At 36.3% G+C, this 17,505-nt stretch overlaps 1 protein-coding gene across 1 annotated transcript in view; it reads left to right on the forward strand.

Annotated features, from left to right (window-relative positions):
• The window catches only part of LOC110452240 (26S proteasome non-ATPase regulatory subunit 1-like), a 244,652-nt gene that overhangs the window by 209,451 nt on the left and 17,696 nt on the right, over positions 1-17,505 (forward strand). The window contains exons 23-24 of the mRNA XM_021500619.1: positions 9,750-9,866; positions 12,496-12,598. Coding sequence (XP_021356294.1) covers positions 9,750-9,866; positions 12,496-12,598 — 220 coding nt within the window. The remainder of the gene's footprint in view (positions 1-9,749; positions 9,867-12,495; positions 12,599-17,505) is intronic.

A 17,505-nucleotide genomic window follows, 5' to 3' on the forward strand; every position in this document is an offset into this window, starting at 1 on the left:
ATGGTCCTGACAAAGTGTTGTTATTTTTCGGGTCAATCAGAAATACAATTTGGCTGCCATGGCCGCTATTTTGCTACTAAGTTCTAATAGGCCGATCTCACTTAAAATTGGTCTAGGAATGATCAGCTCATGGTCCTGACAAAGTTAAGTTAACATTATACTATTTTTTACTCAAATTGGTACATACTTCAACAACAAAAATAAATACTATAGACTCAGGTGACCGTTAAGGCCCATGGGCCTCTTGTTTGTGAAAGATTTTCCGATTTCTGTGTGATCTTAATTTGAAAATTTCAATAAAGAAATTTTAAATTTCCACTATCTTTTTAAAATGTGTTGAGACTTTGGAGGTTAAAAAGAAAAAAATGATAACCCAAGGGGTGATATTATATAAATATGACATTCATTAGCAGGTGACAGTGAATATTTTCACCCCTCAAAACCCCATTGCCCCCCTCGGCTTTGCCTCGGGTGCCAATGGTTTTCTCGGGTTGACAATATTCACTTTCACCTGCTAATGAATGTCATATCTATTTTGTTACACCAAAAGTCTTTGTAGCTCAGAAACGGCAGCAAACCTCGATAATGACATCTTGTTTGTTGATAGTCTGCTGTTTACAATCTCTATCGCACCGGCGCTTGATAAAATTGCTGTTCTTGTGACCATCACGGTGGGGAAACGAAGCGGTGAGCACACATTTTTCGCGCATGTGATATTTTTCACTGTCTCATGGCAATATCACCTGCGCCCCTTAAAACCAATGTATTTTCGGAGGGTGACAGAGATTTTTGTTTCATTTTCTCCCAACCAATCAAATAGCTAGAAATTCACTTGAGTTGTAACAATCCGAAATGTCTACCCTGAGGATTGGTAAAGAAATACAGGCCGTTATTGCATGGTTTTCCAGCAATTAAAGCTCCAATGAATTTCCTTCCATTTTTCTGCTGTTGTTGATGTTACAGCATGTCAGTAGTTTTTATGACATCACACTATATTATCAAAAGCAGCATGTTTACCTTGCCTAATTCACTCATGGTGTGAACAGACCAATTCTTAATAGGGTCGATAACAGTCCCAGATGGCAAAAGATTGGTTGTTTGAAAGGCTAATTTTACAATGTAATTCAAATATCAATTCTGTTTATCATGATCTCAATGTTTGCATCATATACAGGCCAAATGGGGGGAAAATCAGATAGGGATGCGGTGATGCATGGGTCCAAGTAGGGCCAGTACATCAACTCAATCACCCCTAAAGACACATTTGAACTCTTCAAATACAAAAGTTGGAATAGTTCATTATGAAGTTTCAGGGGTGAATCAGTTAACGGACTAAGGTTTCTAAGATCCTAAGATCCGTCTTCACTATCAGTTGTACATTAGTTTTTGGATGGAGTTGAAATGACATGTATACAAATCACTGTCGGCTGATTAGATATAGACAGTCTTGTTTATCTGCCTGCTGAGTCACCGTATCAGCCCTGTCTGTGTGTGTTTTGTAGTAATTAGATGAGCTGGTCTTACATCATGGTACATAAATACAGGTCCTAACGAGATCATTACACTGCGCAACAGGTGTTTCGAGTGTCACTGTGTCTGTCATACCCCATCTGTACTAACATAGCTATGTTAGGCTATTTCAGGACTTATTATCAGGTGCTGATGGACAGTTTTATTTATTTTAACCAACTAATCGGGGAGAACATTGCAGTTGTATCACAGTAGGGATAAAGTAAGCAAACAAAAAAAAGGACCTCCTTATTTAATTAGGAATATATCCGGTACAAAATGAGGATTGGACTTGATGGACAGTTTTTCTGAGCTGGATGTTTGTTATCAAACTTACTCATATCAGTAAAGTACATCGTGCATTTTCTGCTTTGAAAATCTCCTCCAAAAACTTTAAATAAACAGGCTTCATTATATTTCTCTAGCATGTCTTACTTATGTATATAATCTTCAGTCACAACCATGAGGAGAGAAACTGGAACTATGGTTACTTATGTATATAATATTCAGTCACAACCATGAGGAGAGAAACTAGAACTTTGGTTACTTATGTATATAATCTTCAGTCACAACCATGAGGAGAGAAACTGGAACTACATGTATATCTGCTTAAGTATGGTTTTTAAAAGCTCATTAAATATGTACTGGAAGGGTTAGAATGTAAGTAGATTTTTGTGTAGAAGTACCAGAGGCCAATACGAATTGTGTCCAAACTCTCATCAAAATACAGGAAAATTTCTACAAGTTTGACGGTATGACCACTGGTCGTCATTATTCTGGCCAATGACAGCTGTATTCAGCTTGTTTGCAAATCCTCGAAATAAACTTCAACCCTAGAATCAAAATGACCAGCCGACTGACCGATGGTGTTGATGGAGCACCAGAGCAGACTGTCCCTACTGACCGAATCTTCCAAGGAACTGGAATCCTGATCTGTGACCGGAGTCTAACTCTATATAAATTTAAACCTGCCCTCTGATCTGTCGATACTGTACTGCAGAATCTCCACCATTCATTCCTTAACTCCCTTGAGTGGCAGCTGCCAATGTTTCAGTGTTGGTATCATACAGGGGCCATAAGGTGAGAGAAAGTTCTAATTTCATTTACACTGGACTATCTACAAATTTTGATTCTATGTGGCAGTTTAAATGTAGAAAGCAATTAATTGTACCCCATTATGTTCCAACAAACATAAATCATTCCATGAATAATTTCTAGAGAGAAGATACCTTTAACATGCTGTGAAATCACATATTTTCTTGGAGGCCCAAATTTCATGGTTTCCTGACTAAACTGCATTCATGGACACATGAATTTGTAGATTATGAGTACCTACTCAAACGGAGAATTGCTTTATATCAAACTTGTAATTACTTTGTGGAATTATTGATTCTTCGATGAAGATTGCCCACGAAATCATTTAAATGATTACCGTAAATTTTTGGGTCAGATTTGGTGAAAAAAATGAAAAATGAAAAAAAAATGTGAAGTTGTTGGGGGTTTTTTGGAAAAAGTTATCACAAATTATTAAAAGTAACGGTATCAAACTGGAAAAGTAGCATTAAAGGTAGCTTGGTGTTTATAACGCTGATTAATTAACGATTGATTTATTGGAGTGAACAGGCCCATGAAGGTCTCCCTTCGTACCTCTTGGAACGAGTGGATGATGGACGAATCCTGCAGAAATCAAACGAAGAAAGTGTAACTAATTCTGATGCCAGAGAATCGCCGATCAACTTATGTTTCGACATCTCAGCGGTTTTCCAATAATAATAAAAATATAGTGTTTCAATTATAGACTCCGTTCCATGTTAGTTCTGTTGTTTTTTTTACCAAATTGCTAAGCCTAGTGTGCAGGTTTTATTCCCGGCTCACTTTCATGTTGATCTCGCGTCAAACACCAAGTGATCGATAACCTCGAGAATTATTTCAATATTTTAAAATGAAGCATCAGAAAAATAGTGTATTTTGCTTTTTTTATTCCTTCGTGTAGATTTGAAGGGGATGTATTGAATATCCACGCTTCTAGTATAAACATATTTTTATAATCCGTTTACGGTCAAATCAGCCTGTAGTTCTTAGACAGTGCAATAGGGCTTCACGCCACATGTTGAGGATTGAAAACAACACGGTCCCTCGATCGCGACTGCAAATTATTTCAATTAAATTCAGTAGAGCTATTGTTAATCGGTAATCACTGATAGAGTGTTAGCTAATTACTGCATTGTAATTTGTATTAACTGTGTTGTTGAGAAGTGTCAATAATTTTCACTGAAGCATGGCGATCCTACCTAGCCTATTGTCAGGGGTCAGACGGTCGGTGGTTATGCCCTCCAGTCAACTTTCCTGTAAAAATGTTACTTGTGCCCAGCTAGTGTTTGTCGCTAAATCAGCAGTCATGACAACAGATTACCAATTTTAATCATTTTAGAATGGTAAAAATTGTGTTGTTTTTGTTATCTTCAATCTTTCATATATGACCGACGACTCCAAACAAAACTATTTAAAGGGAGGTAATCCAATATGGCGGACCTGAAACTCGAAAACGATAACCCAATAATGACTTGTTCCTGCGTATAGTGCGCACCCCCTTTTTGACATGACAATATTTACCTAAAAAAGTGTGCACTATACACGCAAATATACGGTAACATCTAATAATTGTTCAACTTCAGTTTCATTTATCAAGTTAAATCATGGTATCGGAACATGTTACAACGATTCATTATTAAAAAATGGAGAAAAAGACAATGCTTTTGATAAAGTTTCATAATGAGTGTGAGTGTTAGAGAGAGGAGGTCAGGTCATCAGATGTGTGTCACGAGTAACCACGACAATGGCAGCTGTCAGGCACACTCCCAGCCACTGAAGCCACCAATTGTTCCTGCTTCCATCCTCATCAGCTCCTATAGGATCCTCAAAGGCACCCCCAGCAGGCACAATCACAGAGAATGAATAATTAATCTACTTCATTTACTTTTAATTACAAGACAGCCAATTTGGGGAAATTTGTGATTATAGAATGTCATAGATTTGTTTCATGTAACTAAAGAATCTCACATTATTTGCAGTGCAGTGTTCTTGCACATAATATTCTCCTTTTAATAAACAGACTGGAATAAAGTATGCATGTAAACAGTTTTTTAATTGACTTTAAAAATGATGTTAAACAATGTAAATAGATCATAGGATCCAGGATAAGTTTTGAATAGTAACATGTAGATTTATGAAGCCTGCATAGTATTCAATGTAACATGAACGGGTCTGGGAATATATAATAACATGTTGGAATCTAAGTATCCAAGGTAACATGTTAGAGTCTGCATATCCATGGTAGCAAATTGGTGTCTGGGTATCGATGGTAACATGTTGGAGTCCGTGTATCTATGGTACCATGTTAGAGTCTGGGTATCCATGGTAACATGTTGGAGTCTGTGTATCTATGTTACCATGTTAGAGTCCGGGTATCCATGGTAACATGTTGGGAGTCTGTGTATCTATGTTACCATGTTAGAGTCTGGGTATCCATGGTAACATGTTTGAGTCTGTGTATCTATGTTACCATGTTAGAGTCTGGGTTTCCATGGTAACATGTTGGAGTCTGTGTATCTATGTTACCATGTTAGAGTCTGGGTATCCATGGTAACATGTTGGAGTCTGTGTATCTATGTTACCATGTCTGAGTCTGGGTTTCCATGGTAACATGCTTGAGTCTTGGTTTCCATTGGTTTTCATGGTAACATGCTTGAATTTGAATTCTGTTAGTGCTGATACCATGTGCAGACTTTATAATTTGCCTCACTCTGTACAAGGATTGACTTGAGAAAGTGAAACAGTGGAAAGGATGTTCCTACAAAGGAAAAATGATTTTCTTTTTACTGCTTTGAAGAGCTTGAAATAGCTAAGTACATCTTCAGAAAAACGTTTTCCTTCATGCTACCCTGACATAGACTACTGGTACCCCAAAGGAATAGTTATAAAAACTCCTTGCATCGCTGCACTTGGTGGTTAAAAACATTGTCCCAATTTTTAGACGCAATTACGCCATATTCCATCAACAAGGTTTGCAACAGCTTAGAAAATATCTTTAAAAGTAATTCAATAGCTTCTCAATTTTCTTCTCCTTTGTAATTTGAAATAGTACCCCAAAATCCTGCATAAAAATCTTTGCCTTGCTAAGCTCTTAATTGAAAATATTGTCCCATTTTCTGACACAATAATATTTGCCATCTTCCTCGAACCAGAGATTTAAATTAGTTAGCTCACTCTTCAAAAAAATGAACAGATTTCCCTATCCCGCACTCACAACTGATGTTAACTCTTTTACCCCTGAAGACACATTTGAAACCTTCCGATCGAAAGGTTGGAATAGTTCATTATGATATTCCAGGGGTGAGTGAGTTAAACAGTATGTCTAATGTCAAAAAGTCTCGGCCTCATTCTGCTTGGCATTATTCAGATACACGAGTGAAACACCCCAGTAGTTAGTTGCAAGTTTTCACAAACATAAGTGATATTGTGATGAACTGTCTGTCATAACCTTTTAGGTTCAAATTGGATTTTATTTCCCCAGCATCTTTTTATTCTCACGAATTACCTAAAAGCGTGTCTTTATGCTCCACCCTTTTCCTAGGTGCCCTGTAATGTCACGATTCATTGCCATGGCTCTTGCGATTAACATCGTAGTTTATACAAAGGTTACATATAGGAATACCTCAGACTAGTATGTATATCAGGGTTCAAAGTTCAATGCCAAGGTCACTGTTGCTATATATATGTCATCTACAGGGCCAATAAGGCATCCATGTCTTACAGACATCTTCTCATTTTGTATGTGTTAAAACACATTATATTTATAAATAAAATCTCAACAGAGTTTTCTGACAGTGAGAGTCTTATATGTATCTGCATATGATAAAGTAGGAAGGTTATTTGGAAAATGTGAAAAACCTAATTCATTTAATCAATACAGTAGCTTCCTCTCTCCTGACCTGTTTTGAGTTTATGAACTGTGGTGAGACCATGTTAGCCAGCTGTATTACAGCTTTTTACATCATCTGTTGTTGACAAAGAGATATTCAAGAATGCAGCTCTCAGCTTTCTGATAAAAAATCATGTAAACAATGACATAATGAGTCCTTATGGACAGTTTCTAAATACAACCCCTCAAGTCAGCGTACACATTTTAATCTTCCTGTTTTGCTCTTCCTTTCCCGCTATCTTATTTATCTGTGGTTACAAAAAGATTCTTCTTGTAAGAAGGCTTCTTTTATTTTAGTGTAAATCTAATTTAACGTATGGTTTTTACACAGTCTATATTTAAACTGTATCACCTCGTTAACAGAGACTTCAACCATCCTGAGAACAGACTTCTTATTTTATAAAATTTAGTGTATTGTTTTTGTTTTGGAGATGTTGACGTTTAGTATTTCAGAAATCCGGAATGTTTACTTTTAAGATAATTTTGATGTGCAAAGTGTTCATCCTGTATGATATTTAGGTCAAGCTCTATTTGTAGTTCAATCAAATTATTTGTTTAGCTGGCTCATCACAAACTTAGGGTCCAATCAAATACTGGTAGAGCTAACTCAAGGCTAAACTTAAAGTCTAATCAGATCAGCTAGCTTTTGGTTTTCTGTCTAGTTTTCCTGCTTGAATGGATGTCTGGACCTTCTTCACAAATGTAAAATATTTTTATTTAAACATTAATAAGCATAAGAGTCTTGTAACCATGGTAATATGCTAGAGTCTGGGTCTCCATGGTAATGTTCTAGAGTCTGGGTATCATTGGTAACATATCGGAGTCTGTGTGTCTATAGTAACATGTTAGAGTCTGCATATCCATGGTAACATATTGGAGTCTGTGTGTCCATAGTAACATGTTAGAGTCTGGGTATCATTGGTAACATATCAGAGTCTGTGTGTCCATAGTAACATGTTAGAGTCTGCATATCCATGGTAACATATTGTAGTCTGGGTATCCATGGTAACATGATATAGTCTGGGTATCTATGGTTACATGATAGAGTCTGGGTATCCATGGTTACATGATAGAGTCTGGATATTCATGTTAACATGACATGATATAGTCTGTGTATCCATGGTAACATGATAGAGGCTGGGTATCCATCGTAACATATTGTAGTCTGGGTATCCATGGTAACATATTGGAGTTTAGGTATCCATATTAACATATTGGAGTCTGGGTATCCATGGTAACATGATATAGTCTGGGTATCTATGGTTACATGATATAGTCTGGGTATCCATGGTTACATGATAGAGTCTGGATATTCATGTTAACATGACATGATATAGTCTGTGTATCCATGGTAACATGATAGAGGCTGGGTATCCATCGTAACATATTGTAGTCTGGGTATCCATGGTAACATGATAGAGTCTGAGTATCCATGGTAACGTATTGGAGGCTGGGTATCCATGGCAACATGATTGAGTATATTTGAGATCTTCTTCACAAATGTCATTTTTTTTCTTGTTTTAAAAATAATAAACAACACGACATAACATAGATTAAAAGAGTCTTGAAGGATTTTGAAGGACATCTGTCTTATGAACCACCTGGGGGGGGGTCTTATTTAGTCTTATTTATGCAACACCTCCACAGCGATTGATTCATAACAAGCAGAAAGACGATCCAACATCAGATTTGTCCATACCTGTTCTGATTGGCTGACCAAATCAAACAGATTGTATACATGGGTGTTGATTGGTGGACAGAATCAAGGTTGTTTGTAAAACACAAGTGTTAATTGATAAACATTGACAACTGATAGCTGGTTGCCAGCAGTGGTGTAGACGAGGAGTATGATGAAAGCTTACTGGGTGGCATTCTGTAGCAGGTTGTACTTCAAAGTTATTGCAAATAAATTGTTATGAAAGGGACATAGCGGTCATACGAAAGCCATGTCTGCATCGACAAGCAGGCCTAATACGAAAGTCATGTCTGCATCGACAAGCAGACCTAATTAAATATGTACTTTTTTAACAACAATTTCAAGTGAACATGGAACCAAAAAATGTGTCTACAAGAATGAACATGATCGAAATTGCTTGACTCTGGTTAAACATGAATTGGGTGTACTAGCTATAATTAGGTGTACTTCCCAGAACTACGCCAATGAAGCTTATTAACTGCCACCTTTATAAACAGATGAAACAGCTGCTTTCTCTCAGTTTCTGTTTTATTTGTCAAATATTGCACATTTGTATAAGACACCTTTGCCTTAGTATTAGTATAGTAGTACTGTCAGTAACATTTCTGAGGTTGATTTCACATTTGTTATAAATATTTTTATGATGTTGCTTTATATTTAGCCAACATTATCTATAAAGCATCTTCAACAGTTGTAGGAAACTACTGGCAGAAACAAAATATTATTATTCATAAACTTAATTATCTTGATGTTTATCTCACAGAGTTACAACTTAATTAATATTTCTGTCATTGAAATACCAATAAGAGTTTCTATCATAGTGTTAATATGACTGATATCCAGCTCCTTTACCTTTTGCTGAGTTACTTTGTTTATCGTTGAGTAAATATTTCATCATTGTATCAAAATATGTCTGACAGACAGTAATACTATTGTAACAGGAAGCCGAGTAGAGTGCTTCCACCGGGGATCGAACCTGCGATCCCAGACTTCCTGGTCGGACGCTCTACCACTGAGCTAAAGTTTTCTCTAATCGAAGCTAGATGGCAATTGTTATCCCATTTACAATTAAAATCTACCACTCTATGATTCAATATCCATGATGTCATTATATTGTGATCCGTAATTCGCACCTAAGCTTGTAAAATTGTTCTGATGTCGGTTAAGGCCTAGCCTAACGCAACATGTCAACAATAAAACGTCTACCATAACGGAATCTTTGTTGTTGAAACTCCTTCGTTTACTTTATTGAATTTATTACTCTTTGATGGAGCTCTGTTTGAATATCCTTGTGATATCCAACTCTGATTCCTGTACCAGAGAGACCACAGACCATTGCCTGTAAGACGTTGGACCTCCCTGCCAGAGAATTGTGTTGGTTTACGAACATTTTTATTCCACTTTTTCATAAATCATTCAACAAGAGATATAAAATGTCAAGCTACTAACATTTGGATGCTGTTTCTATCATAGAATGACCTTCTTTCTTCGACACACTCTTCTAATATGGCCTAAAAAAATAAAAAAATCTTCTTTCTAACATTTGCGATTTTTGTGTTGTAGGAAGCTGTTAGCCTGTTGGAGCCGATGATAAATGACCCGGTCAACTATGTCCGCCAGGGGGCGCTCATCGCACTGGCTCTGGTCATCATCCAGCAGAATGAGGTCACCTGTCCCAAGGTAACTGTTCAAGGATTTTAATACATTTTATTAAATTTCATACCTCATTATTTAAGGAAAATATTTTTTGATTCCACTGCCGAAGTAGGTTTATCACTACCACCTGTTGACTTTAAACTTCATTTGATAGATTTTAAAGCATTTATAAGAAAAAGTGTAAGGTCACTGTTACAAAATATTGGAATCAATGTGTAGAGAACAAACTACACTCTATTCCCATTCACCCCTGAAGTCACATTTGAACCTTACCAAATCAAAGACCAGGCAAATTGGGTCTAAAAGTGTAGGGGTGCATGAGTTAAACCTGTAATCTGTGAGTGGTTTCAGGTGTTCTAGCTATAGGGAAAGGCGCTAAGGCAAGGTTGACCTTGGCCATCTCCAGATGGGTTATTTCAGAAGCCATTTATCATAACTAAAACACGAATATTAGATTGCATTGACCTTCAGCCAACATGAGAAATATTAGATTGCATTGACCTTAAGCCAACATGAGGCAATTTCTATAATTAAACAGGTGTAAGTATTGAATCCAAGCAAGTAAACAGCAAACATCTTCAGGATAAACTTTTGAATAACCTAGTTCATTTTATTACATACCTGATGTAATATTGATACGATGATACAGGCTGTTTTTAGAAATTGCTGTACAGCGTTTCGTGAAGGTGACAATACAGGAATGCTGTATTCCCTTTAGACATAACTCCGTTTTAGCTGAACTCATAAATTCTTATCCGCTGATCATGTCGGCATATTGAAAATAAGGATAGGTTCCAAATATTCAAGCACCAATGTTTGACTCTCAACGTTGTTTTGTCTACCTTTGTTGGGATCTAGTCCTCTTATCAAGGACATACACATATACGTTAAGTTGGTTTTGAGAGGATGTGTATGTCGTATTAAGGACTAACACATCCAATCGCTTGTGCTATGCACTTTCGTTGATGTATATAATCACGTAAATGTATGCGTTTATTGCTTATGTATTTGAATCTGAGTAGAAGAGCCACTTGACTGATTTTAATAGATTGATCAATAAGTTCAGGTGGTTGTTACATACAGTTATGCAATAGTCATAACGAGGAGAAATTATTTATGCATACATTTTAACAATGAAATTAAACTTATTCACCCCTGAAATTTCATAATGAACTATTCCAACTTTTGAACTGGAAGAGTTCAAATGTATCTTCAGGGGTGAATTAGCTAAAGTATGCTGCCAAATCATTCAACAATATTAAGATTGTTAGAAAATGCAGCCGTAACAAAATCCCACGTCACAAAATGAAGAAATAAGCTTTCAAGCTTGATTATTATGTCCTCGTATATCTGGCAGGCAAAATTTGGCCAATAACACCATCTAGCTAACTACTTCAAGCATATTCCTCCGGGAATTAATCAGGAAAACTCAATTACATGGGTCATTTCAACGAGAAACAATAAAAAATATATTTTCATTCCACTTATTATTTATAACATCCACCCAGAATGGAAACTTTTGTAGGGGTTTTTCAAGGTCAAACAATACAGGACTCTACTCTCTGATCGGTCTGTTATTGGTTCATGTCGGCCCAACCTTGATCAATTATTGACATTAGGTTCGTCGTTGGCATCTTTTGGTGAAAGTAAGGTTTAGATCTGTTTAAGGGAATTTGAATATTTTGTCTAGGACACAGGCTGGCTCACATGAAAAAACTTCTGTTCGCTGCTAAATAATTTAAATCCGTGAAGAAATATCTCGCTTCACACAATTATCTGAAAAGATTATATAGAAGTTTATGTGTTTATGAGGAGTATTTGGAGGAATTCCAACTTGTAGGCAGGCTATCTGACTTTGATAGGCAAATTCTGTGTACTGCATTCCTAGACTGCACAAGAAAAGTATTCAATTCTTACTACAATCATCAAATAAAGCCATCATACAGTTTCACTTTTACTGTTAGGCTAATACTGCTACGGTTAATTAATTGGAATGTTCATTGCATATTTACGATTTGAACGAACTCTTAGCCTTTGTTTCGGAAATTTTTATGTTGCATTAAATGTATGTAATGTAAGCTGTACCCTCACTAAAAGTACATTTACAAAGCCAGATCTTAATTAATCAAAATATAATGTAAAAATAAACAAAAGATGGAGAGATGAAAAAACTTATCATATTTGTAAAATGTTCTAATTCTGTTGCTATGACCATGAAATGACCTTGAACACCATTTACTTTACACTTTTCCCTACTTTTGTTGTGGCCATGTGAACTGTTTACTACTTACTCTTTAACCCCTACTTATTTAAAATAGACTTGCCCATTCTTTGATTTGGTAAGATTCAAATGTGACTTTCAGGGCGAATAGGTTACTGTTCCCCCTTTCATTTATCTGAATTCCAGTTACAGAGCCATTGGCCCTCTTTTGATCCACTTTGTATTCTCCTACATTTTATTGTTCAATACAAAATAGGTTGATTGGCTGATTTGTACTTGAGTGCTAGTAATGATACAGACCTTAAATGTAGGGGTTTGGTATTTTATCTTAAATGATCTGCACATTCTTTCAAGAATGTGTCTGCATGCACTTCAAAAATTCATTTATCTCTTCCTGTTTATGATGAAACCTTTCCCATGATATGTTTTCAGGTGAACACCTTCAGAACACTGTTCACTAAGATCGTCGCTGACAAACACGATGATGTAATGGCCAAGTTTGGAGCCATCCTTGCTAAGGGGATCATGGACGCTGGTAGGTGTTTACAAGGGGTATAGCTTAGATCGGTTAGGGTAGATGGAAATAATTAATCACTGATGGGCATGATTAAAGACCCATTTAACAGCTTTATAAGAACTTTGGCAAATAAACGAGAACATAAAAATTAAAACCTATTTTTGTAGATAGAAACAGTGCTTGTGTGTTCCTATCATTTTTGTCTTGCCACCACAAAGGAGCGGAAGCAAGACTAAGGTGTTGCTTTTCCGGCGACGACGGCAGCGTCAACATTACGTTTTTGCGTTTAAGTTAATTTCTCTGATATGTGCATTGATGGTCAAAGTGGGGCACAGGTGAGACATATCAATCTGAATGGTTTGTTGTAAGTTGGTAAAGCAGTTACTGTACCATCAGAAAACAGAAAAAAACACTTTTGTGCACGTTCACGCAGACCTGAAATCAAATCAAATCAAAAGTTTTATTTAACGTTGGTATGGTTAAAACAATACAACATTAGCTATAATGAGCTATTAAAACCGACACATAAAATGACATGCACGGTTACACAATAAATATTCGGCAAGAAACATATTAAAAGATGAGCACTATCTAATAGGTAGAGAGGGGACATAAATAGAGGTAAGCTTTTGAACTAAAACGCTTGGATGGACGGAGGCACTTTTTTTTATGCCCAAGCCATTTTATAGGGGATAGGGATACGTAGTGTACCAGTGTTGATCCTGTCCCACCTGTCCGATGTCGATTCATTGCGATGACTCTACCAACATCATTTCTGAACAGATATTTACAAAGGTTTATACAAAGGTCAAGAATGAGAAAACCTCAGAGGAGTTTGTATTTCAGGGTCGCAAGGTCACTGTTGATATATACATACATATGTATATGCCAGCCACAAAGACAAAGGGGGCATCCATGCATTGCAGAGGTTTTCTAGTTTTAGTTTAAACATTCATTTGCAAATTTATACAAAACGTAGCAATGTTTACAATGTCAAAAGTCAGTAGCTTCCTTAGACTTAAATACTAAACATCGCAACAGCTTAAAACCTATATACTAGACATCACAACAGCTTTAAACCTATATACTAGACATCACACAAGCTTGAGACTTGACTACTAGAACGACATATACAATGTCAGAAGTCTCATCTTACTAGTTTCCACAATGCTTCATCCAATGCTAAAAACCAAATCACAGAGATAAGCAGTGTTAGACATGCATGGTTATATACTGTCAGTCCTGATGTTGTGGGCTACAGGATATATACTTATCTGTAACAGTATAAATTTTACATATTTTCTGTTTTACCAACTTGACAACTGTTAACTTTAAACACTTTTTAATGGTTTGTACTCCGTTCCAGGAGCTATTATCATAGTTAAGTGTTTTGTGGGGTCCTCTGCCTGACGCAGAAGATCAGTCCGTTGTTTAATCTTTATCGTTGTGCAACTTCAAGATTCAATTTGGGGTTTTAAGTTAAATCCATTACTCCTCCTCAGTGGATAAACATTCCAAGGAGATTAGGATAATCCTACTAGCGTAAACATAAGTTAAAATCATTAATGATCCACACAAAGCATTGTGGGAGTTGAAATCTTAAAAGTACACTGCAGAAAAAAGGAAGGAGGTAGGCACTAAATAATGATTTTTTAGGTACAATTTTCTCGATTATATCACCAGGGACAAGTGAAGAGTATATGGATTTAAGTAAATTGCATTAAAAGAAATATGTGATATACACCTGACATGTTATTGGGTACGTGGTAGATTATCTCCCCTGTGACGAGGGTGTGTGTAGAGAACTGTCAGACTTTATTGTGATCTGAGGATAGTCTCTGTGGTCTGAATGGCCTGGTGCACCAGAGCAGAATCGGAATCTACCGATAACCCAAGTGCATCAGTTTAGGATAATCTACAGCCTCTGTTTTGTACATAAACTGTACCTGTTAACCCCTCCACAGAGAACCCTACTGTAGATAGGAGAAGGAAGGATGAATAAAGGAACAAAGAGAAATACTGAATCTCCTCAGGGAGGGTCATTGGCTGAATCATTTCTTATCAAAACTTTCAATTTCAGCAAATTACCAGATTCACAAAGCATTTCTCAATCATATCCAATACCTGGACAGTTATTTCTAGTACCCAGCGATTCTAACCATTTAGTGAAAGGGCTTGGTATGTTTATAGAAATAGGCAGATTTCCACATATCTCTATCATACACATGCATCAAAGCTATCACACAGATCACATAGGTACAAACATACAGATGATCTAGATAGAAAAAAAACTGCTGTAATGAAAAATAAGCTGTGATCTGATTGGTCAACACGATTGTTTACTTTGTTTGTTATTGGTTAAAAATACTTTGCTTGACTAAGATTTATATTGGGTTCAGAACTAAATAAAAATGTTTCGGACAATATTGCAGACAACTTTTTCTTACTTTATTTGGCTATTGGGCCTTTGAAGAGATAAGGGTTTTTAGCCTGATGGTTGAAGGAGCTGGAAATGAGAGTTGAGAAGTTGTGTAGCATATTTTTGCACTGGTTTAACCACTGTCTATGGGGTAGATCAAAATTCATTCATTTTGCAATCAGACTAAACATTCCTGGTATTGACAAGGGAAGAATTAACTTCAAGTAGGTTTTATATAAATGCATGCTTTGAGCGGTGAGTGGCACTTAAATTTTTTAAATGATCTTACCAATAGAAAAGCAAAAAACATGTACAAGTCTTATCATTGCGAGCCAAACACATCCTGCCATATCAAAACCATGCCATTGTCACTTTGACATTTAAAACCATAAAACAAAAATCAGGGTCTTTGATTTGTGTTTCAAATATACCATGCTAACTGACAATAAATCTTAAACAGAGGAATATAGATCTTTTCCGTGAGAATTTACGAGGGTACGAAAGAATGTTTATAGATTCACGCATTCTGTAATCTTAGCTTTCAGAAGCTGAAGTGTCATTGGTGTTACGAGAAAGGATTAGATATGGCTCCAGCATGAAATATTTTACAAAAAAATATCAAGTAGCATCTTAGAGTCTACTTTATTTGAATGAATGTGTCCCTGGGAAGGCGGAGGAGAGGTTCTCATCCCAGGGGAGGCGACGTAGAAGAATGGGCACTATTAGTGTATTACAATACCCTTCAATAAAAGCATTCTATCTCACTTACTCTAACATGATGGAAGTTTTGTCTCATAGAAACCTAATTTGTCATGGAATAGGATTGTATTATGTCGATGGGATTGTTATTGGTCGTTTATTTTCATAAACACAAACTGTTGTGAGCTTTTGAATTGTGGGAAACACCTTTTCATCTCAAAGGTTTGTGATATAGAAAATAACTCTTTCATCAAAAGGCTTGTTTTGTTGAGAGTTTGAGGTTTATTGTAAAGCTCTTTTACTCAGAAGCTTGTAATATAGGTAAGACTTCTGTTAAGAGGCTCGTATCAGAAAAGAGCTCTTCCACCCAAAAGACTTTTATAAAAAGGGTTCTTTAACCAGAGGCTTATATCAAAAAAGGGCTCTTTCACTAAAGAGGCTTGTATCAAAAAGGCTTTTTCACCAAGAGTCATATTTTAAAAAAGGGCTCTTTCACCAAAGAAGCTTGTATCAAAAACGTTCTTTCACCAAAGAGGCTTGTATCAAAAAGGGGTTCTTTAACCTTGAGGCTTGCATAAAAAGGGCTCTTCCACCAATGAGTCTTGTATCAAAAAGGGCTCTTCCACCAAAGAGGTAGCTTGTATCAAAAAGGGTTCTCTAACCAGAGGCTTGTATCAAAAAGGGTTCTCTAACCAGAGGCTTATATCAAAAAAGGGCTCTTTCACCAATAAGGTTAGTATTGTATAAAATTTAGGGCTCTTTCAATCAGATGATATCAAAAGAAACTTTTGAGCTCATGAAGATTTTTTTGACACAATATCATACTCTCACTCTTTCATTTCCATCTCTACAAAGTATCCTGGAGAACTGGGTCTATATTCATGACAAGAATGATTCTCAGACTGAAGCATGAATTATGTGCTCCATTCAACTTTCCTCTAGCTCGCTGAAGTCATGTGACACAATTTAAAAGTAAATTCAGGACATTGAAATGGTATCTGGCTTCATGGCTTTCCATACTATACCCAAAAATGTGAAATTTGTATAATTTGTCATTGGAACAAAGAGTTATGCTAAGCACATAATCAGTATTTGAGTATGAGAATGGTTTTATAAATACGGGCCCTGGTTAGACAAAAAATTAAGGTAGTTTAATTAAAGACAAAAGTTATAGAAGATAGTACTTCCACATAATATTGCTTGTCTAAAATTAACAAAATAAACACATTAATTTAGATGATAAAATTTGGATATATATAGAAAATTTATTTTACTTTAGCCTAATCAGAATACCTTGTTCAAATGTTATAGCCCATGTCAACACAAGGGCCTACACGGGAAGTGAGTGACCTTAACCCTGCCGATAAAACATATGTAGAGAGCTCAAGGCCACCAGGTCTTCATGCTTTAGTTGTTTTCCCCTCAAGTGTTATACAGCACATGGTTGGTGAGGAATAGCATATCCCCCTGTATCAGTGGACGTCCTGTACAAATAGATAAATGATACAAATCGTTTGAATCTCAGATAGCGATTCATTATGGTTAAGTATCCATATCAAGTTGACTCCAATAATATATTCCAGTGGCACTTGATGTTAAGTCTGGGGTAAAAAGTTCATTTTGTAGTTTGAACATCTGTAACAAAACAAGTGTAATTTATATACAACTCTGCAACTGATATCAGATACGGAAATGTTTCCTCAAAGGAGATAACCCAGAAGTAAGTGACCAGTCTTCCTTACATGGGGTTAAGTGGTTAATGAGAACTCTTGATTCAGTTTGAACTCAACATCATTTATTTTTCAAA

This window comes from Mizuhopecten yessoensis, unplaced genomic scaffold (genome assembly GCF_002113885.1).
Source record: "Mizuhopecten yessoensis strain PY_sf001 unplaced genomic scaffold, ASM211388v2 scaffold6505, whole genome shotgun sequence".
NCBI lineage: Eukaryota > Metazoa > Mollusca > Bivalvia > Pectinida > Pectinidae > Mizuhopecten > Mizuhopecten yessoensis.